This window comes from Diceros bicornis, chromosome 17, assembly GCF_020826845.1.
Source record: "Diceros bicornis minor isolate mBicDic1 chromosome 17, mDicBic1.mat.cur, whole genome shotgun sequence".
In the NCBI taxonomy this organism is placed as follows: Eukaryota; Metazoa; Chordata; class Mammalia; order Perissodactyla; family Rhinocerotidae; genus Diceros; species Diceros bicornis.
In genome coordinates this window covers 19,251,667-19,276,099 of record NC_080756.1, presented here as the reverse complement: position 1 = coordinate 19,276,099, position 24,433 = coordinate 19,251,667, and the positions used below count along the sequence as shown (strand labels likewise).

General features: G+C 38.3%; 1 protein-coding gene across 3 annotated transcripts in view; it reads left to right on the top strand.

Annotated features, from left to right (window-relative positions):
- DIP2B (disco interacting protein 2 homolog B) overlaps positions 1-24,433 on the top strand; it is a 205,228-nt gene that overhangs the window by 95,571 nt on the left and 85,224 nt on the right. For all 3 annotated transcript variants that reach the window (XM_058558284.1, XM_058558283.1, XM_058558282.1), the window contains exon 3: positions 15,800-15,928. In XM_058558284.1, coding sequence (XP_058414267.1) covers positions 15,800-15,928 — 129 coding nt within the window. The remainder of the gene's footprint in view (positions 1-15,799; positions 15,929-24,433) is intronic.

Sequence of the window (24,433 nt, the reverse complement as noted above, 5' to 3'; positions counted from 1 at the left end):
AAGAAAGGAGGAAATGAATCTTAATTGAGCATCTGCTATGTGTTAGGCACTTTTAAAATACCCAAGGTCATCAAATCATTTACACAGACCTTGGGTGATACTGGGTCTGTGCTTGTCGACATGATTCAATGGCAGAAAATTCCAGGTCATGGAAAAACTGCATCTTATTTATGCCTGAGCGTGAACTGTGATGGAGGAGCAGGGGGAGCAAAGATAAGAAGGAAGGACAGATTCAGTGTTGCAAGGCAGCTCAAGGATTGTAGTGCCTGAGGATTTCGGGGTAAGAACCCTAAGTAAACTTTTAAATTAATTCACAGCCTGACTTATTCCTTCTGCAAAGAGACTGGTGTGTTCTTTATATATCAGAAAGTCCTGAGTCACTTTTGTGCTTAATTCCAGAGGGATTGTTGTAAGCTTTGCCTCTAGACAAGGCTGTCTGTCTCTAAGTCATCATATTTTTTAAGTTACTCGGATTCCAGGATTTCCTTTGATAGCCTGTTTCTGCTTTAATCACTTTTACTAATAGGAATTTTTTCTTTATTTCTAATTTCCCCTCTGCAATCCAAGTTTGTTTCCACAAGCCTGTTCTTTGTGGAACTAATTGCTTTTAGTTCTGCATTATAAATACCTTGAGGACTTTGTATCCCCCATGGTTTTAATATCAAGCCTTGCACAGGGTGTATAGTCTGTAGATATTTGTTGAATGAATAATGGAATAAATAAATGAATAATGGTGGTATATCAATATATTTCACCGAGGACCTTGTTATAGTTCCTGCATTATTCTTGGAAATTCCTTGTTACAAAAACTAGTAGGTCACTGCAGTGGCAGCCAATTTAAAATATCTTAATGAACAGATGGATGTAGAAACGAATTGAGAGAGAAGAGATAGAAATTGGGCAAGTGACAGCTAATGAAAAGCCAGCTTTTGCTGAGCAAGGCATGCCAGAGAAGCAGAGTACTCTGATTGGCTGCCTAATTGTGGATCTGGCTCCTGCCTGTGAAGGCCCAAAGGTTTACTTGAGTCATTTTGTGCAAAAGCAAGCAGATTCTGAGAAAATAACTTAGTAAGAAATATAACTAAAAAGGATCATGATCTGTCTGTTATCTGTAGTCAGGCTACATAGAAACCAAATCATGTTCAAAAACCAGTTTATCAATTTACTATGAGAAACCACTGAGACGTACTCAAGTCTGTGTGGTCAGCACATTCTTGCCCCATGGGCAGGCCTACATGGGGAGCCAAATCACAAATAGAGGGTTGCTTAGTGAGTATGGATTTGACGAATCAGACGTTTAATTGCAGTAGGCCAAGAGAATGCGACATAGTTGTCTCACAGTGGGGATGGTCTTGCAGATGACCTCATGGGGGAAATAGAAGCCATTTGATGGTAGCTCCTTCAGCTTCCTGCTACCAGACTTCAAACTTGCCACATCTATGCCTGTCACGTTTACCTCTTTCCTTCTGGTTAAAAAGGTGATCTGTCCCTCTTATCCAAGGACAGTCCTTCCACCTGTGCTTTGGATCCCGTCCTCTCCTCCCTTTTCAGAAACTTTATACTATTGTCAGTCACATTGAGGACAGGGCAGTGGGAGTGGGCCACCCCCGGTTCAGGCAATAAGGGGTGCAGTGTCTGTAGAAAATTAAAAACAATAATAAAACCAACAAAACATTGGTCTGCTTTTTATTGTCACCATGTGTAGCAGTTCTAAACCCTGTAAGGAATAAAATGCTCCTCCTGCCGATGCAGACAGCTGCATTGCCCCCTGGGTATGCCATTGCTGTCAGTACCCCGTCTCTCTTGTACAGTCACACTCTCCCTCTCAACCAGATTCTTACCCTCAGCAGTTCATCATGCTCATTACTGTTCTGTTAAAAAAATCCTCTCTTGTCACTCGCTCTCCTCTCTACTTTCTCCATCTCCCCTTTATGATCAAACTGCTCAGAACTGTCTGCACTTAGTCCTATTTTCTCATCTCCCGCTCGCTTCTCAGCCTTTCCAGTCCCTTCTGGAGCTATCATAAGTGATATCTCAGTAATATTTACCACTCTACCTCTTGAAACACTCTCCTCCTTTCCTTACTCTCCTCTTCATGTTGCTCCTACTCATCCTTGCAGGCTCATCCTCCTCTGTTAAATGTTGGAATTCTCAAGGCAAGGCCCCAAGCCCTGTTGACAGCTCGCTTTGTATCAGTGGTTCTCAAATTTTAGCCTGCTTCAGAATCACTGGAGGGCTTGTTAATACACAGATTGCAGGACCCCATCCTCAGGGTTTCTGATTCAGTAGGTCCAGGATGAGCCCGAGAATTTGCATTTCTCTCAAGTTCTCAGGTGATGCTGAGATTGCTTATTCTGGGACCACACTTTGAGAACCAATGCTCTGTCTCTCTAGAGTATTTAAGCCATACCTGTGGCTTTAATTGTCTTTTAAGTACAGGTAATTTGAGCCAGCCCTGGTAGCCTAGTGGTTAAGTTCGGCATGCTCTGCTTTGGTGGCCTGGATTCGGTTCCCAGGCACGGACCTACACTGCTGGTCTGTCAGTGGCCATGTTGTGTGGTGGCCCACATACAAAATAGAGGAAGATTGGCAACAGATGTTAGCTCAGGACAAATCTTCCTCAGCAAAAATAAATAAATAAATACGGGTAATTCCCAAATGTGTATCTTCAACTCAGATCTCTCCTGAGTTCCTGATCCATAGATGCAGCTGCATATTTAACATCTCCATTTATATATCTTAAAGGAACCTCCATTTCAACATATCCAAACATGTCCATGAAATTTAACACTCCACACACCATCCCTACCACCAGCACCAACCCCTCCCTACACATACACACACACAAAACAAAAAACTAACTGAAATGACATCCAACCTGCTCCTATGCTTCTCTTCTAGCTTTCCCCTTCTGAGTAAACAGAGCTCATATCCATAAGCTCAACAAGTTAGCGACTTAAAGTCATCCTTCAGTCTCCTTCATTTCCTGTCTCTTATCTGTTACCAAGTTCTATCAGTTTTCTGTTTCTTCATGAGCCAGTTTTGGTAAGTTTAATTTTTCTAGGAAATTGTCTATTTTGTATAAGTTTTCAAATTTATTGTTTTTGTTATTCATAATATTATCATTATTTTTTAAAGCCTTTGCTTTGTTTATATTGTTTACTTGTATCTCTTATCTTTTTTCTCTTGATCAGTCTTCCAGAAGTTTATCTTTTCAAAGAACAAGGTTTTGATTTTATTGATCTTTTTGTTAGTATATTTTTATTTTCTGATTTATCATTTTTAGCTCCTATGCATATTTCTTCCTTTGTACTCTTTTTGTTTACTATTTTGTACTTTTTCTTAGTTTCTTGAGTTGTATGCTTAGATTTTTCTGTCTTCTTTCTGAGGTAAGTGTTTCTTAATTTCCCTGTGGTCCGAGCACATGCCTGTGCAAAATCAAGTCTTTGTTATTTGTTAAGACACGCCTAGTGTTTGGTAAATTTCTGTAACTCATCTATTTGTGTTTTATTTGTTGAGTGGATGGTTCTGGTCCATTAATTCAACGTAGTCAATTGTATTGTTTAGATCTTTTCTGTTCTTACTGACTTGTTGACTGTTTGATCTATCAATTCTGATAGAAGTGTGTTGAAAAATCTGTACCATGACTGGGTTTGTCAGTTTTCTTTGTAGTTCTGTCAAGTTTGCTTTATATGTTTTAAAGCTATGTTACTAGGTACACACAAATTAAAAATTATTATGTCTTTCTTTGCAAATTGTTCCTTTTATCATGAGTAACTGTCTTTGTCCCTGTAGTGTTTTTTTATCCTAAGGCTTTTTTTCTTTTTATCTAAATTGTCTAGAGCTATTAGACATCTTAATCCTCCTCCCGACAAAGACTTTAAAAATACTTTAATGTTGACCACCACTACTCCTTGTCTTACTTTTTAGTACCACCTTGTTTACATACCCCCTCAATTATCAAGTATTATTATTATTGTATGTAGTTAACAGTCATTAATATTCGTTTCTTTGTTAACTGTTCCTTTGTAAATCTCACTGCCTTCTCTCAGTTCAATTTCCTTCTTCCTAAAGTCCATGCTATAGTAGTTACATATTTTAGTGAGTGCTTCTTAGTGGCGAATGCTCTCAATTCATGTTTATCCCTTTCTTTGCCCACCTTTGTTCTTGAGTCTATTCATATTTTTCCCAGAAACGGATTGTTTGTAGGGCTGGGTAATCTATATTATGTGGGTTCTGAGTACAGGAAGAGATTACCCCTTGGCATATTTACCCCATATATCTCTGTAGATTTTGAAGAAGGCATTTAGTTTGATTTTTTTTTTTAATGACATTGGAATGCAAATTTTAAACTTACTAACTTATATTAATTTCTGATATAGGGTTAAATGAAATAAAAGTCATTTTAACACTTTGGTAGGAGTTTTCTACTTCTTACTTCTAGAGGGATTCAACCTGTTCCAACTCTATTACCTTGTTAGAGTTCATTCACTCCAATTGTGAGAGGCTTCATTGTGAGGAGGGCTACTTGAGTGTAATGTATAACATTCTCCACTAATCTCTTCTGAAATAAAAAATTAATACTGCCTGCAACATTGTATTACTAGAACAATTATGTGCAGATGCTTATCTAAAAATTTATATTATCTAAAAATTTAGTGAATAGTTTTCTGTCTGGAATTGATTTGGAGTTGAGTTATCTTGGGTTGCATATTTATGTATATTTTAGGTTTCTTTGCTCAAATGTTATGTAAATCTTTAAAGTAGGACTTCAGAAAAAAATTAACAATGTAACAGGGAGAATGGGGAGATACGGAAGAGAACACAAGGTTGAAGAACATACTTAGAAATTAAATAGTGGAAATTGAGTGAGGACAATTTTGGTTAATAATAACCATAGTTTAATTCACTAGCATTACAGGAGTTAGATTCTAAAGTCACTGAATGACAAAAATCTGATGTGTCAAAATTATCCTTGAAAATCACTTAAAACTTCCCAACATTGGAACTGATTGTTGTTTCTTTAGTTAAACAAAACCCAAGCTTTATCTGGTATTTAACTGCCATGCTGCATGAAAAATTCATATCTTGATAAAGGTTAAAATCATACTCAGGGTCTCAAGATGTTCTCACTATGAGAGGCATGGAAGAAATGAAGGTATGACAAGTTCGCATTTCCTACTCATTCTGAGCCATATGCTCTTCAGAAGGAATAGCCCTTAGAACATCTTTCAGTAGTTGGAAGCTGCTAGAGCCCGGATGTAAGGCTTCCCACATGCCTCAATTAGCAGATTTGCAGGGAGAAGGGGCCAGAAATTAGCTCTCTTTTGGCATGGCCCAAAGAATTGAATTTGCATACCACACACGCTCTAACTCCTCTGTAAATTAGTCACTCTTGGCTGCTCTTGGAGATGCAGGAAAATCGAAGGTTTTGTGTAGGGAGGCAACTTCCCTGGACTGATCCTGTGGTCTAATCTTTAAGATACTTTGGATATAAGTAACTGATAATTCCAACTAGCTTTAATAGAAAAGTTTATTCTGATGATACAGTGGTTACTGACAGAACCTCAGACCAACACGTATTTACTAAGTGCCTCCTGTGTTCCAAGTACTTTTGAGACACCGGGTGGCAGACAGCATTGGACAAGACTGACGAGTCTGCCCGTGAACCCCTGGCTTGCTCTCTCAGTCTACTAGGGGTTTGCTCAACTAGAACTTCCACAGAGAAGCCTTCCTTGACCAGCCCCATCAAAAACAGTCCCCACCCCCATTACCTGAGTTGCATTTTTAAAAAGCTGTCTCTGACTGCCCTGTGGATTATGGTTTGTTCGTGTGTTTTACTCCCCTACTGGACTCTTAAGGACTTCAAAATCAGGAACATTCTTTTTTTATTATTATTTTTGTTCTTCATGTCCCCAGTTTCTAGCATTAGTGCTTGGCATATAGTAGATGTTCTGTAAATGTTTGTGGAACTGAACAAAAAGAACATTTAGAATTTCTAGGACCTCCTTTGTTAAACATCTGTGAAGATGAACGTAATGAAAGGTAATGAAGGAAGCGGATTATTCTACAGATTGGAGAGTGATTGGTCCTGGCAACTTGTCTCCACCCTCAATAAATCTTTTAATTTAGATCTACTTAACCTCAAGAGACTGTGCACAGTATGTAGATTCTCATCTCGGATTTAGCATTTCTCTTTATTTAATTTTTATTTTTAAATGAAATTAATGCATCTATTTTAAATAGTCAAATAGTACTACAAGGTTTGTAATCATAACAGAAATAAACAATGTCCTCGTCTTTCTTAGAGACTACTTCTTTCAACTGTTTCTTCTGGCATTTACCTTTGTATTTCTTTTCTTTTCTTTTCTTTTTCTTTTGTGAGGAAGATCAGCCCTGAGCTAACATCCGTGCTAATCCTCCTCTTTTTGCTGAGGAAGACCGGCTCTGAGCTAACATCTATTGCCAATCCTCCTCCTTTCCCCCCGCCCCGCCCCCAAAGCCCCAGTAGATAGTTGCATATCATAGTTGCACATGCTTCTAGTTGCTGTATGTGGGACGTGTCCTCAGCATGGCCGGAGAAGGTGTGCGTCAGTGCGCACCCGGGCTCTGAACCCGGGCCACCAGTAGCGGAGTGCGCGCACTTGACCGCTAAACCACGGGGCTGGCCCCACCTTTGTATTTCTAAGTAATGTTTTACTGCTATTTCTTGACTTTGCTTCAATTTGAAGCATTATTTATTCATTTCCTACTATAAAAGATTGGAGTTTTCTCTCTTACATATTTCCTCCCTCAACCACACAGACACCCTTTTTCCCATTACTACTTCCTTCACATCTCCCTTCTCATACTCATTCTGGGCTGTACGCTCAGTATATTACTTTTTTTGTTGTTTAAGTCAGCATTCAGTGTTTACGTTATTGTGATTATGTAAATATTGTTCACAGCTAAGTCACTTGGTTTACTAGGATTACGTTTCCTTTCTTTTTCTCCAGTTAATTTGTCAGTTTTATTATTGTTTTTGTAGAAATGACTCTTGGTGCCATCTCTCTACCTGAATCTCTCTGAATCTATTGTCTTCTTGTCCTGCACAGGCCTTCATTATCATTCTGGTGGTGTATTGGGAAGGAATAGGAATAGGGATAGGTAGAAGTATTCATTCTGCCATGTTTAATCAGAATTCTTTATCCTAACATTTCTATTTAAGGATTGTTCAAAATTTGTACAAAGATAATTTCTATCAATCTAAAAGCTTTCCAAGACCTTAGTTCTTCATTTTGGCTGTTAAGCAGCCAGCTAATCGTATGATCTCCACAACAGCCCAATTATGTACTGTTGCGTGAACTGGGAGGCCTCCCTTTTCTGCATGGGTCTGAGAGGAGCCCTACCTCAGCTGTTTTGCAACTCTCCGCTATTTAAAATTGCCCTTGACATTCAACGGTGGCGTCTTCTCTTGGACCCACATCTTTTGCTTTGGCACATTGCTGCAGCTTCTGGTTTTGATGGCATTGGTGTACACATGCCGTTCTGTCTTCGTGTATTTGAGGTTATTTGTGTCCTTGGTGTATTTGTTTCTTCCTTCATCCTTTGACTTTGTTCTGCTTTCACTTCGTTTAATTTTGTTTGTCTCCTGCTTTAGACCAGGATCTCACCTGTTACGTGCTTTCTTGGCCTAGGTTTCCACGTTACTTTTTCCCCAGACCCAACCTACTACCCTCTGAGGGATAAGACATATCAGTTTATGAATATGGTTATGTGTTGACATTCTCTAGCTCGTCCTGGTAAGAAGTTCTGATGACCCAAAGGTTTTTCCCAAATTTGGCTTCCTTTTGTGACTGCTGGAGGGTATTTGCTCACCAGTATTTCAGTGTGTATACATACGCTCACTGCATTTGCCAGTGGTTCTACACCCTTTTCGTCACAGTTCTTCTAAGTTCAGTCCTGCCTTTGAGATGGTGCACATGTGTATGACCGAGTTAAAATCAAACAAAAGAAAACCCCTGTGTTTTATGCTGTCTCTAAAGCCTCTGACAGCGCCTCTCAAGGATAGTCTGTGATCTTGTTTTTCTTAATGAACTCATGTAATTGTATGAAAATTTTGAAAGGCACAAATTTTTGCATAAATCTTGTATGGCTTAGAGATACACAAATAAGCAGGCTTTTCACATTAACATTTAACCATTTTCTTTAAATTGGTATCTCTTCATTTTTGTCTTTGTTTTTCCCAGCCACCCCCTGTCATTGGTGGATGTGAGGAGGCAGACAAGATCTTAATTATTTATTTTAACTAAACTATGGGGCACCTGCGATGTGTAAGATCCAGAGCCAGTGACTGCAGGAGTTACGAGATAAGTTCAGACCAGCCTCTGACCTCAAGTTATTTATACTATAGGAGGAGAGATAAGACAGGTATACAAATGAGGGTCATAAGAGATAGAGTGAAATAAGTACTGTAAGAGAGTTCTAAACAAAGTACTGTGGAAATTCAAAGGGACGGGAACTTAAAACCAGCTATTGAAATCAGGAGCAGCATTTTGGAATGCTGTGGAACATTTCCAACTATATAAATATTAAGACGGCAGTGTGCCTCTATGTGTGGGTGTGGAGGCATCGGGGGTGAATCTGTTGTATTTTATCTCTCTCATTTGATTTAAAAGTTCCTTCCCAAGTGAGGATCACAGCATAGTGGAAAGAACGTGAAGTTTTTCATTCTAGTCCCAGTTCTGCTCTTTCATTTGCCAGGTTTAGATAGTATTATAGTCGCTATGAACTGGAGCACACATTGCAATCATATCTGTCCCCACATGCCTTATCAGAAAGAAGTCCGCTGTCTTTCTCTTGGGACTTCTCTTTCCTCCCGAATTGTCCAAGAACACCCTGGGATATAGGTAGTGCGGAAGGAGAGGTGGTCAGTGCAGCTACCACACCCAAAAGGGAAGAGCCCCATGGTCTGCTGCTGCCTCTCAGAGCCTCATGGGTGCTATTGAAAACTGATCCTCACCCTGCCCAGTAATGCTGACCCACTGCTAAGCCTGCTTCGCATATCAGCCCCTCTGACGGAGGAGCCCACACTGCTTGGCTCAGCCAGGGTACCCCACTTGGTTCTCAGGGCAGAGCTCTTGATATTGTGCTCTTTTAGCCCTGTGCACAGCCATTTTCCTGATGCCAAGAGGCCTGGAAGCCCTGGGTCAGGATCTCTTCAGACACTCACCACTTCACAGACTCCCAGAATCAGGCAGGTGGCCCCTTTTCCAGACTCCAAATGCAGACACTCTCATTCTTTCCTCCCTTTCCCCAGGCAGTGAGGTTAATCACCTATCCTTCTAAGGAAGGTTCTCCTCAGTGACTCAGGGGTACGTTAGCTCCCAGGGAAGATTCCCTGAGTGACTCAAGGTACCCTCACCTACCCTTCTTGCACGGGGTGGGAATGGGAGTGGGAGTGGAGGCTCTGTAAGGATTCAAGGTGCTTACTGACACACTGTCACTATAAAAAACATATTTATTCTCTGATGGGTGTCCTGCTTCCGTAATGGTATCTATCAGATGGTGTTATTGTGAAGATAAAATGAGATGGTGTTATGAAAGTTTAAAGAGCTGTAGAAATATTACTGTCATTGTTATTCTGTCATTTCCTGTTTAAATCTCTTCACAGGCCCTCCTTTGGCTTAGGACAAGTGACCTGACCCGGCTCTTCTTCTCCAGCCTCATTTTGTATCACTCTGCCTCTTCACCGTGCTTTTAGCCCCACTAGTCTTTCTTAGACTTGTCAAGGTTTTCTCTCACTGGACTTCTACAGATTTCATGCTTTTGAATAAAATAGCTCTTGCCTCTTTCTGCCTAGCTAAAGCCTACATCAGTGTCTCCTTTTAACAGACCTTCCCTGAGACTCTGATACCAATTAAATTCCCCATTATGTGTAGGCCTCACAGAGCCTGTTCTTTTCTTTCTCAGCACAAATCACGATGTAAGAGATATACGTGCATTGGTGATCATTCATTTAGTATATTTCTTCTCTGGACACCAGCACCAAGCAAGACCAGTGAGCATGTCTGCTCTGTTCACTCCAGAAAGTTGAATTATTATGTTACTTGGTTCTCAGAGCACATCCTGCCTCGCTCTGTTATTCTTACAGGTGAGAATATCTGTTAAATCATAGGCAGAGTTGAAAGATAAGAAGCTGAGGTTGGCTTTCTTCCATCTTCCTGTTTGCAAGTTTTGCATAGTTTTATAACTACTAAATATCAACTTCTTTTTGAGGCTATCATTGTTATTATGTTCAAACAGTAGAATCATAGAAGACTCTGATGTCTCTTTCGGCCAAAGAACAATAACTTATGTACATATTGATCTTTGAGAAAGAAAGCTTTGTGTTGCAGAAGAACTTAAAATTTGTGGTTTTTCTTAAACTTACTGTTATTAAACTTTGTAACTTCATCACTATTTAAACGTAATGGTGACCCCTAGTGGATATTCTGTATAACAAACCAAAAGATGAGGAACCCCCACACGGGCACTGTCACTATGATAATCAGCGAGCAGTCTTTTTCTTTGGATCTTAGGTATGTGATATTCCCAGCTCTTGTTCCAGCACTTATGTGTATTTAGTGTCCTTTAAAATTACTTTGATTTTATACATCACTCTTTCTGTAAATAAAATAATGAAATGGTAAAGAACTCCGGCTGCTTAGGGGATTTTATGTCCCATCTGATCCTTATAATTGTGTATAAATAGTTTTTACATACATAATTGGGATCATATTGTATACATAATATTTTATGTTCTTTTATCACTTGGCATTATTTCATTTAGACCATTTCACATGCCTGCATACTCAGCATATTTTTCATGGCATATAGTATCTCTTGATGTTGACACATGTAGTTAATTCTAGCTTTGCTTTTAGTTTCTTACTGTGGTAGTGAAACTGTGCACATCTTATTCAAAATATAGAAATCTCTATTTTCTGGTCCCGGGTAATTCCCGAGATCTGGTTGGAGTGTGAAACCCTGGCCAAAGAATGACTCATCTTTAAGCAGCATCTTGCTTGCCCAGCTGATGTCAGACATGCTGTTAAATCATGTCCTACTGTGCTCCTGTATCCCCAGGCCCCTCCTTGCTCTCTTAGAGGAGCCCTGAGGTCCCTTGTTTCTTTCCTCCTTCCATGATAAATTGTTGCCCTGGCAAGTAAGCTAAGGTGAGAATAAGCCTTCCAAAATTCTTTTAATCCAACTGGGACATAGTTTTCTCCCTCTCACCCCCAAATATGCATTGATTTGCCAGTTGTTTTGGGGGAAAGAAAAAGGAGACAATTGATTTTAGAAGATTGGAAAATCTTGCTCATAGGAGTCATAATTTATCTGGGAAGCTGAAAAATGAATATTATTTTAACTTATTTTGGTAAGAATCTACTCTTTGAAGATATGACCTTCAAATTAAGAAAATCCAATATCATTTTTATTTTCTTCTTTAAACTTAACTATTTCCTTGATGTTTTATAATGAACATATATTATTTTTATATTCTGAAAAAGAGTTACTAAATTGTAGAAACCCAGTAAAACCTATGGAAAAGTATGTAAAACATCCAGAATCTCATTACCTAGAGATAACTGCTATTAGCATTTTACTGTATTTGCTTCCAGTTTTTTCAGTGCACATATAAAATATATTTGTAAGTCTTATATCTTAAAGAATAAACTCCAATACATGGGAATAAAAATTTATAAAATTCATATGAATCAGACAGTGATTATTCACATTCAAAGAGATTATCTAGGGTTTCGTCAGTAAGCTCCCCTGTTATGCTTAGAGTGATTCAGTTCCTAAGAATCCATTTTACTCTTATTTTTCTTTTGTATCTCTTTTAGATAGTCTCTCTTGAACTTGAAGCAGGTGTATTACACGTTTGAACCAAGGCTGTTCTGTCAGAAATCCGTGTTTTTGTGGCGTTGTGCTTTGGGCACCAGAGGAGTGCTCACTGAACACACCTGTCAGCCACTTGTTGAAACTGCACATTGACCTCTAACAAGCTGTGAGGAAATGTTTGTCATGATTTTAGACCCAAAAAAGACCTGGTCTGCTTGGATGACTAAATTCCTGAGGGAACTAAGTAAACATTGCGGAGCATCATACTAGTGTTGCTTGGTGAATAGCTGTTGTGAGGCCCATTTTTTTTTTTTTTTTTTTTCAGTACCAGTTCAGTAGATCTCTTGGCTAAGTGTCATCTGACTCTCAGTTCTTATCAAATGTTTGTATTTGTGTTGCATTTCCTTGTAGTTTGATCTGTGATAACCTCTAGATAGTCCTGAGTGAAAATGTTCATTCTCCCTAATTCTTCCTCAAACAAATGTATCAACTCCCAGTTCCCCAATTACCTCCCTATTATTTCTTTGTAACAATTTTTAGTCTTTAGCTCGCATTATTTTCTTTCTCCTAATTAATTACGTTGAAAAATACAAAGTAAAAGCATAGGTGAGAGAGGAATGGCAAAAAATACATAAATCTGTATGTGCATCCTTAGTGAAATGAGAATCCATGTGCATTCTTTTCACCCTTTGGATTATTAGCTATCTAATATGGAAGCAGCGTGTTTCTTAGGGTGGTTTGGTCTGTTTTTGCAAATCTGCTTATTTAATTAAAAAAATAATCAGTGATAGGTAATCCAGTTACATATTCACTTATGACACCCCCCCCATTGGTACAAAGCTAGTATTTTAAACTTGGTCACACCATTTTCTCTGTTTATATTTACAAGCAAAGTAACTCATGTGTGCTAATCTGATTTGCTTGCTGTATATATCATCTGACTATACAAATAAAAATAGCCCTTTTCTATTTATTGTTCTCTATTTAAAGTTAATGGGAATAAGTTTTAAATAATTTCTCTATTGAATGGCTGAAAACTTTTATTTGGAGGGGCTTTTTGCCAAATCTTTCACATGATGATGGGTGATTATTTAAAAAACACTGTTCTCTAACTGCTAACTGTAAATCTTGAAGCACTTAGACGCTCCTAAACTAAATTATTAATTCTGATTGCTTTTCTCTTTAGAGTTTTGGGAGAATTTTCTGGTTGAGAACTGGTGGAGTTAGACAGACCTGGGTTTGAATCCTGGCTCTGCCATTTCCTGGCTTTGTGACTTTGGATAAACTAATCCATGTCTCTGTTCCCTTTTCTATAAAAAGTTGGTAGTGATAGTGCTGACTCTGTAGGGTTGTTGTGAGGAATAAATAAGATAAAATGTGCAGACTTCTGTATGCACAGTGCTTGGCACAAAGCAAACACTTAAATGTTAGCTTTTATTATTACAGACCAGGGGTTGGTAAACTTTTTCTGTAAAAGGCCAGATAGTAAATATTTGAGTCTCTGAGGACCATATAGTCTCTGTCACAATACTCAGCTCTGCCTCTACAGCATGAAAACGTCCATAGGCAATATGTGAACAGATGAGAATGGTGTGTTCTGATAAAACTATTTGTAAAAACAACCATGGGCTACTGTTTGTTGACCCCTGTTCTAGAGTAATAAAGCTGACAAATGAAACAAGGTATGAAAGTATTAAGAATTCAGTATAGCTCTTCTGTGAAACGGATTATCAAGAGAATTTAGGTTAATTAAAAACTTCAGTTTACAACCCTAGACATTACATTTCAAAATCTCAGTGTTGAAACATGTTCTCCTCAGTTAATATATTTTATTAATAGAAATCTCAGCTACCAGGAACCATCGAAAATAAACATTTCTAGATCCATACAAGCCCTGTAGTGGAAAGTATCCTAAAATATACTCTTCCTTCCCTTCCTAACAGCAGTATATAAAAAATAATCTAACCATTTAAAAAAATAAAAACTTAATTTTAAGTTATATCTTATGATTTTGAGGGTGAGGAATTTGGGCAGAACTCAATTGGGTGATTCTTATGCTCCACGTGGGAGCAACTGGGTTCACTAGGTGCTTTTCACCTGGTGGATGGGCTGCTCTAGAAGGTCCGAGATGGCTTCTCTCACATGTCTGGTGCCTTGGTAGGGGCAGACGGAAGGCTGCGCTCAGCTGGGACTGTCAACCAGAGCTGTTACACATGGCCTTCCCAGTATGCTAACCATCTTTTAAAAATGATGTGATATTGTCATTATGAGTCTCATTTCCTGTAGTACTGTGATGCCTCAGCTTTTCCTGAGGTACATGAGACTGTTACTTCCACTCCCCAGACCTCTGTGCTTTCAGTCTATTTTTTTATTTTTTGCTTTATTAGGCGATTCTCAGCTGTGGTCTGGAGCAGTGCATTTGCTGGATAGGTGACACCTTACTATAGTGGGCATGTAATTTGCTACATGTAAGCTGCCTTGTAGGCACAACTAAATGCTATTTAAGGCACTTAAAATACACCTTAAAAAAGAAGGAAATCCTGGGGAGTGGGTGAAATAGGTGAAGGGGGTTAAAAGGTACAAACTTCCAGTTATAAAATAAGTCATGAGGATGTAGTGTACAACGTAGTGACTGTAGTTAATAATATTCTATTACATATTTGAAAGTTGCTAAGAGAGTGGGTCTTAAAAGTTCTCATTGCAAGAAAAAAAATTTGTAACTATGTATAGTGACATGTTAATTAGACTTATTGTGATAATTTGCAATATATGAAAATATCGAATCGTTATGTAGTGCATCTAAAACTAATATAATGTGTATATTATACCTCAATAAAAAATAAAGGAAATCCTGCAATATGTGACAACATGGGTAAACCTGGAGGACATGATGCTGAGTGAAATAAGCCAGTCACAGAAGGATAAATACTTCATGATTCCACTTATATGAGGAATCTAAAGTAGTCAGACTCATAGAAGCAGGGAGTATATAAAGGGTATATCTCATGTTAAATAACTTACTACAATTTAAAAAAATTATGACTTGGGGCGCCGGCCCGGTGGCGCAAGCGGTTAAGTGCGCGCGCTCCGCTGCGGCAGCCCGGGGTTCGCTGGTTCGGATCCCGGGCGCGCACCGACGCACTGCTTGGCAAGCCATGCTGTGGCGGCGTCCCATGTAAAGTGGAGGAAGATGGGCACAGATGTTAGCCCAGGGCCGTCTTCCTCAGCAAAAAAAAGAAGAGGATTGGCGGATGTTAGCACAGGGCTGATCTCCTCACAAAAAAAAAAAAAAAAAAAAAAATTATGACTTGGGAGCTAACACCATTTGAAAAAAAGAAAGGCTGTAAAAGATCAGAACTTAATGTGTTTTTCTTCTGCTTATTTTACTTGCTTATTTCCCCCTTCCCATATTCTTGATAAGACAGTAAATGTCGGGAGAGCAGAGTGGGGGGGAAAGCTAGGGACTGGGAAGTGACAGGTTCAGTGTTAGCAGCCTTGACTTGAAGCTCTGTTTGCATAATAAACATCCTAGTTTTGTTTAAATCGTGTTTATTTGAAGTAGCTTATGTTGGGGAGGCTAAAGCTCCCCAAGTTATTCTTTGTACCACTGTGCGGGATTGGGGAGTTCATATGCACCCCCACCTTACCCCACACCACCAGTTCTTGGAGTCTTTGGAATGGCCTCTTCACTTTATGTATAGCTTCTTGCTGTTTCCCCCCTATCGCCTGTTGGCAGTTACGGCTGTAAGATGATATTTTTTAGTCTGGATGTCTTTGCATCATTTTTATGTATATATATTAAAGCTCTTTGACCCTTTACTATTGGTGGGGTAGTAGTACCTACCTCAAGGTGTTGTGAGAATGCTGTAAAGTGCTCAGAAAACATTAGCTATTATTGTTATCAGATAACCATCTTCCAAACTTTCTTTTTTAGATACTGATTCAGCAGTACAGAAGGAACTTAGAAACCAGACACCTGCTCCATCTGCAGCTCAAACTTCCGCTCCGTCTAAGTACCACCGAAGTCGATCTGGGGGAGCCAGGGATGAGCGATATCGATCAGGTGAGAAGAAACTGGAAATTAGCCGCAGAATAGTTTTCACTGACTGTAGTATGAACTGTGTATCCTGAGAGCTTCCACTGTTTTGTTTTTTCCCTTGAAGCGCCAACAGGTCTATATTAATTCATTCATCAGTCATTTATTGAGTACCTATTATATGCCAGGTATAGTAGATTTTACTCAGTATTTGCTGGGGATACAGCAGCAAATAAGATGTTCCTGCCCTCAAGGGCAGACGGGGAGCCAGAGAAGTACAAAGGCAATGTGAATAGATAAATAAGAAAGCAGAGGGCTGGGATGGAGTAGGGTGGTCCTGGGAGAGCTCAGTGGACTCTGTTGGAAGAGGCAGGTCCTGCTGTGTTTGCCAGAGCTGTTGATTAGGCTCTTAACTGATGGGGCTGGAACAGAAACTCACAGTGAAATTTCAGATTAGTAAACTCTTAAACTTTATTTCTTCTGATGCAAAAGGTACCCATGGGAAGGGAAAAGGCAACATGCCGTGTCTGGTAGTGGGAGCCTGTCCAGTCCTCCGTGGCCAGGACTGATGAGCAGAGACACAAATCATAGACCCTCAGGAGGACGTGTGGCATAGTGGGCCTGCCCCCAGCCATCTGCTGTCCGCTGTGCTAACATAGTCTCTGCAGCGCATTTTTTGTTTTGAGAAGTAGCAGAAGTAAACCAGAAGACTAACTAGAGCGATATTTTACTTTCTCCAGATCTTTGACTCTCTCGTACCGGCCAAGGTTGCCTTAACCTTTTCTTGAATTTAGAAGCAGGGTGTATACCATATCCTCTCAGAAACTGCTTTAGGAAAAACAAGGAAAAGGGCATGGTTGCAGAGCCACATCAGCCATTTGTGAGCTGATTGTATTAGGTGTATATTTTCACTCACTGGAAGGAAGGAATGAGAAGTGTTTGATCGAAAAAATAGAGATTCCATGCCACACCAAAATTTTCTCTCAAACCTAACTTGGTCTTGAGTGATCAGGGGAGGCTTTCTCGGAGAATAAGACATCTAAGCTGTGTCCTGGCAGACAGAGTTAGGGAAAGAGTATCAGATACTAGCCCTGACAGTAGTTCATTATGGCCAGAACGTAGAATGCAAGGGCCCAGAAAGAGGTGGGTGATGAGGCTAGAAAGAAGACCAGGGACCAAATCTTGAGGAATCTTGAACCACTGAAGGATTTTCAGCAGAGCAGTAGCAGATTTATATTTGTTCTAGTAGCTCGCTGCAGCTGCAGCCTGCCTGCCCTGCCACTGCTGTGTCCCAGTGCCTGGCACGGGGCCTAACATATATAAGAGCTAAATAGATATTGTGGAGAAAGGAAGGAATGAAAGCAGTGAGTAGTTAAGGAATGAATTAGACGGAGGCAAGGCTGGATGTAGACAAGCATGTCAGGAGCTCCTGTTTGTCTCCAGGACCCAAGCCTGATTTCCCAGACGCCCAGTGTTGCCTTTTGAGCCTGGGGCCCAGGTTCAGCAGCAGCCTATTCTAACCAGCCCAGGAGGGTTTTAGCCTTTACAACTCTCATCTCTGGCCATCTGGGAGTTTTTGTTTTTTTTTTTCCTTTGTTTTTTTGTTTGTTTTTACAGCATATAAAAAAAGGAATAGTAAGGAACCAAAAAGATGAATCTCTGCATCCTGTGTCCAGGCTGATCACAGATAGAAGGATTCAGTAGTGTAAAAGTTTGGCCTTCGCCTACTAAAACCCAACTGTGATCTCCAGCCCCTGTTCCTTTACACCAGTTCTTCCAGGTTTACCCCAAACATCAGAATGTATAGTCTGTGAATCAGATACTGGAAGCAGACTGGAGTCTCTTGGTTAGGTGCAGGGTGTGAAAGAGAGTTTGATAGTTGGATTTGGGATATTTGTCTCAATGGGACTGTTTTTAGGGTGGTAGTGGGAAGTAGGCCAGAGAGGAGGTAGAGTAGGAGGAAATGATTTAAAAAACCCTGGAGATCTTGGAGGCTGTGAGAGTACTGCAGGATCATGAGGGGAACGTGCAAGAGGAGGCATGCAAGCATGAATTTTGGGTGAAAATCACGTTTTTGAATACATTAGAAATTGCCCAAGTGAATAGCAAAGGACAGCTCAGCACACTCTGAGAATTCTGGCTTTTCCTTGAATAAGAAGAAACCAGCAGTAGCAGAAGTAGAGCAAATGAGTTGTAAAAATGGATGGGAAGTGAACTTCACCTCTTCGCCCCTCCGTTCATAAGAAGAGTTACATTTACAAGTCCTGTGCAAAAATAGCTTAAGAACGTAGGATGTGTTTAGTGAAAATTATAAGCATTCAAAATAGAGTGATGGGTACAGAGAAAGGATTTAATATGAATGTCAGTGAGTGTAACTGGAAGATCCTCTCCTATTAACACCTACAACATTTCAACCAACCATAGTGAAATCAAAATAGACTTAGTGTTTCATGTTTCAGACATGGTGTAAAGAGCTTATATTTATTCAGAGTTTAGATCGTCTGACTTGATTCTGTTCTTTGTGCTTAGCCAAGAGGGTCTGACATTTCAAGTACACTTATTTAGTACCTCTTTTTTCTGCACATCAAGGCGTGATGCACCTTTCTATACATGTGTGTTATGGTCACAAATGTAGAGGGGGGAGGGAGGAGGGCGAAAGGGATAATTAGGCACATGTGTGTGGTGATGGATTGTAACTCGTATTTGGGTGGTGAACATGAGAACATGATATAATCCATGCAGAAGTAGAAGTATAATGATGTACACCTGAAATTTATGCAATGTTATAAACCAATGTTACCGCAATAAACAAACAAAAAAAAACAAATGTAGAAAATACACAATTAGTGCCTGAGATGGAAAGTGATCCAATTGTAGGTCATTCTGACAACTTTAATGTTAATATTTTGTGCAATTAAAAAAAAAAGGACTTTAAAGGAGTATTTGTATCACCTTACTCAGCTCAAACATTAGTGCTGGAAAGTGATTCCCAGCTTTCGTTTGCTTCTGGTAGAGATGTCCAGAGTCAGCCGTGTCTGGGGACTGAACTTGGGAAGTGATTTCTTTATCAAAGATCAAGGTGAATTGTCTGCTGGTGAATGAGTCAAATCCAGTTAAGAGCGCTGCCTGTTTTATCAATAAGAGGCTTTCCTAATACAGTAACTGTGAACATCTCCTTTTGACACAAGGGTATGTGTCAGGGTTTATCGTGTTAGAAAATAGATGGGTGGTTTGATTTGTTCTGTGGTCTGATGCTATGAATCCTTGTGGCAGAGAAGAGCATCCTCTGTGATTATTAATGATCCAAATGTTATGGCCCTTCTAAAGCTTATTTAATGTGAATAATTACCTCGTTTTAGCAAGTTTGCTGTCACGTTTTATATCTCATGCAAAAATATACTTTTGAAATGTAGATTTAATTAATAAGTGAGCATTTGATTTGCTCTTGTTCTGTTGAGAAAGTGCTTTTTCTCAGCGTAAGCAGTTAATCATTTGTTTTGAGACAGCTAAAAACCATATTTCATCTAAGGATACTTTTCACATTTTAACATATCTAAAATCAGTATATGTTTTATATAAGATAGCATCATAGATTCAATTAAATACGACAATTGTGATTCAACTAAGTAAACCTCAGGACACTAAAATAGTATCAAATATAAATGCAGTATAAAATTATTTCTTTTCAGAGCCAAAGTGAGTTGGTACTGTGGTTTTAAAAGAGATCTCACAACAGTTTGGAAATATCTTTTAACTTTAAATATTCATACACTTTGACCCAGAAATTTCACTTCTAGAAATTTATTTTATAAAAACACCTATATATGTGCACAAAAATATGTATACAAAGATGTTTGTTGTAGTATTGTTCACAATAATACAATGGTTAAGTAAGTTATAGTATGTCCACACAATGGAATTCTATGAAAGCTGATTTAAAATTCTATGAAGGCTTCTTTAAAAAAACTGAGATAGATCTATTAGTGCAGATATGGAGAGATGTGCAAAATATATTTTTAAGTAATAAATGCAAGACAATATGTAGCATATGATCCAATTTTTGTAAATATTAGTAATAACAGTAATTACATATATTAGTATATACACAGACATAGAAACCTGGAAAAATATGTACCAAACTGTTGAGGTGGGATTATTTCTGGGAACTGATGGGTCTAGGGAAAATTTTCACTTCAGCATTGTATTTGTATAGATCTTTTTCCAGTATTTATATTAATTTTTTCCAGTTTTTTAAATTTTAAACAAAAAATGATGAAGATAATTTTTGAAATTATAGCCCTGGGTAAATGATTTAAAGCCTTAAATCGATTATTGTTCTTAATGATTTTCACTCTAAGTATGGACTCTTCTGACTTAATGCTAGGAGCTAAATGCAACAATAACTCCCTCTGAAACCCTAATTGAGAACTTTCTTGTCTCTGTCCAAATCCCATCTCTGATCTGGTGACATTTGCTAAGGTGACTGCCACTGGTACACCAGGACCATTTTATTTCTATATTAATACACTTTCTTGTCCCAAGAAAGGTAAATTGAGTTCAGCTCAGCAAACATTTATTGTAGACCTCCTATGAGTTGAGCACAGTTTAGATGCTAGAGAAACAAAGATGAAAACACAGGAATCCTTTATACAAGGTACAGAAGCAGAATGGAAGAGGGAGTGACAGGGGAGGGAGCCTGGACCCTGGGCACTGTCAGGGGCAGGCTTCATGGAGGTAGTGAGGTCATTTTGAGATGAATAGCTGTTTGCTATATAGATATTTCAGGCTGAAAAAATAATTTGTAAAGGCAGGGAAACGTGAAATGCAAATTAAAGTTTCATTGCCCCTCTCCACCAGCACACAGAGTAATATCAAAATTAATGTCATATCCTAATGTTCCAGAACTTTATAGTTGATGCCTCTGCCTTAATTTAAAAGGTTCAGGTAATCGGTACCTTAGAAATTGGTAAAAATGGCATGACTGATTGTTGACTTGCAGGTAACTCCTTGAACTGTACTTCTCTACTTAATGACTGAACCCACCTATGTATGTGTTTTAATCTGTCCATGTCTACCTATCTACCTGCCTGCCTGCCTGCTTGCCTATCTGTCTGTCTGTCTACCTACCTACGTATCTAAAATAATATTCTAACAGATAAGGGCTCTTGGTGTCTGTTCTGCCCCTCGTCCTTAAAGCCCAATTGTACCACTTATGTACCATGTCTTAACCTCTTCATAAAAACAAGCCAGGAATAGAAGCAGCTACTTCAAAACCTGTAAAAAACATTTTCCACTTATCTTTTTGGGAAAGATGAAAAAAAAAATGGTCCAGTGTTCAGACAAAACTGTTTGGTGGTTACCAGGGGCAAGGGGGCAGGGGGATGAGCACAAGGGGGGAAGGGATACATTTATACAATGACTGACAAACAAAACAGCTAAAATATCACAATGTTATTAACTATTATGACATCAATTAAAAAAAAAGAGAAAAAAGGAAAAAAAAATGGTCCAGTGTTGTCCATAGATGTGGGGAAATGGACACTCTCCTACCCTGTTGGTAGCGGTATTATTTCTCTTATGTACTAATGATTGGGCATTTGAGGATGTGTTTATTATCCTTTCGTGCATCTTCTGTAAACTACCTGTTTATTGCCTAAGCTTATTTTTTTTAAAATTGGGCTGTTCATTTCTTTTCTTATGTATTTACAAGAGCTTTTTTTTTAGTTCTAAGGGTGCTATCAGTTAAATCGTACTAGAGGTATTAGCCAAGGCAAATAGACAAGAGAAATCAATTGGAGGTGTAAGAATTAGAAAAGATGAAGTAAAACTATATTTGCAGTTAATATGATAATTTATTTAGAAAACCCAAGAGAATCAATGGCAAAATTAATAAAGTAATTCAGTCAGGTAGCAAGATGTAAAATTAGTAAAGAAATCAGTAGCCTTCATATGTGCAAACAATAGCCAGCTAAAAGATATAATGGTAGAACAAACCGCATTTACAAAAGCAATAAAAGAGATAAAACATATTTAGGAATAAACTTAAGAAATGTGTAAAACCTTTATTAAGAAGACTTTAATACACCCTTGAAAGACACAAAAGTAGACATGATAAATGGAAAGGCATCCCTTGTTCTTAGATAGGACAATTCAACATCACAAAGATGTTAAGACTCCTGAAATTACTTTATAAATATAATCTAATCCCACTAAAAACACTATCAAATTTATTTATGGAGCTATAAGGTATATTTTTGAAGTTTATTTGGAAAAATAAACGTAAGAATAGGAAAACCTGTGAGGAATGACTATACCTACTCAATACCAAAACATTCTTTAAAGACTCTATAATTTAAAACGTTGTGGTATGGCAAGACAACTTGGCAGACTGACCATTGGAATAGAATAACAAATTCAGAAATAGACCAAAGTATATCTGGGATTTAGTGTATGATAGCAATAGCGTTGCAAACTACTAGGGCAAAAATACACTTTTTAGTAAATGGTGCTAGGACAGCTGGAAAAAGAGGAGTTAAATCCATACCTCACACCATAAGCAAGCAAAAACTTCAAATGGATCAGAAATCTACGTGTAAAAGAGAAACCATACAAGTACCAAAAGAAAACATCAGTGAATTTTTCTATAATCTGATTTTATGTAAAGGCTTTCTAAATGAGACTCAAAATCCAGATGCAATGAAAGACTACATAAAAATTTTTTTTATTATGGTGAAAAACACATAAGATAAATTTACCCTCTTAACAATTTTTAAGGGTACATTACAGTATTTTAACTGTATGCATATTGTTGCACAACAGCTCTCTAGAAATCTTTCATCTTGCATGACTAAAACTTTATACCATTGAACAACTCCTGGTTGTCCCCTTCCCCCAGCCCCTTGCCAGCCACGATTCTACTTTCTATGTCCATGAATTTGAGTACTTTGGATACCTCATATAAGTGGAGTCATGCAGTATTTGTTTTTTTGTGGTTGGCTTATTTCACTTACATAATGTCTTCAAGGTTCATCCATGTTGTAGCATATGACAGGATTTTCTTCTTTTTTAAGGCTGAATAATATTCCATTGTATGTTATACCACATTTTCTTTATCCGTTCATCTATTCATGGACATTTAGGTTGCTTCCACATCTTGGCTATTGTGAATAATGCTATGATGAACACAGTGTGCAAATATTCCTTCAAGACCCTGCTTTCAGTTCTTTTGGATATACACCCAAAAGTGAGATTGCTGTATCATATGGTAGTTCTATTTTTGATTTTTTGAGGAACTTTCATACTGTTTTTCACAGCAGCTGCATCATTTTACAATCCCACCAATAGTGCACAAGGTTCCAATTTCTCCACATCCTTGCCAACACTTGTTACATTCTGTTTTTTCCTTTTTTTCATAGTGGCCATCCTCATGGGTGTGAGGTGATATCTCATTGTGATTTTGACTTGCATTTCCCTGATGATTAGTGATATTGAGCACCTTTTCATGTGATTTTTGCCCTATTGTTTATCTTCTTTGGAGAAATATCTATTCAAGTTCTTTGCCCATTTTGAGTTATTTGGGGCTTTTGTTGTTGTTATTGAGTTGGAGTTCTTTATATATTCTAAATATTAACCCCTTATACAATATATGGTTTGCAAATATTTTCTCCCATTCCGTAGGTTGCCTTTTCACTCTGTTGATTGTTTCCTTTGCTGTGTGGAAGTTTTAAAGTTTGATATAGTCCCATTTGTCTATTTTTTCTTTTGTTACCTTTGCTTTTGGTGTCATATCCAAGAAATTATTGCTTATTCCAATGTCATAAAGCTTTCCCCCCTATATTTTCTTCTAGGAGTTTTATAGTTTCAGGTCTTACATTTAGGTCTTTCTTTCATTTTGAGTTAATTTTTGTATATGGTATAAGATAAGAGTCCAACTTCATTCTTTTACATGTGGATATTCCAGTTTCCTCAGCACCATTTGTTGAAGAGACTATGGTTTCCCCATTGTGTAGTCTTGGCACCCTTGTGAAAGATCATTTGACTATATACACAATGGTTAATTGCTGGACTCTCTATTTTGTTCCATTGGTCTTTATGCCAATATCATACCATTTTGATTACTATAGCTTTGTAATATGTTTTGAAATTAGGAAGTATGAGGCCTCCAGCTCTGTTCTTTTTCAAGATTATTTTGGCTGTTTGGGGTCCTTTGGGATTCCATATGCATTTTAGGATAGTTTTTTCTATTTCTTGAAAAAATGCCATTGGGTTTTGATAGGGATCATATTAAATTGTAGATTGCTTGGGTTGTATGGACATTTTAACAATATTAAGTCATCTGATCCACAAACATGGGATGTCTTTCCATTTATTTATTTAAAAATTGAAGAGGAGAGAACACTTCCAAACTCATTTTATGAGGCCAGCATTATCCTGATACCAAAGCCAGACAAAGATACTATAAGAAAAGAACACTGGAGACCGGTATCCCTGATGAATATTGGTACAAAATTCCTGAACAAAAAACTAGCAAAC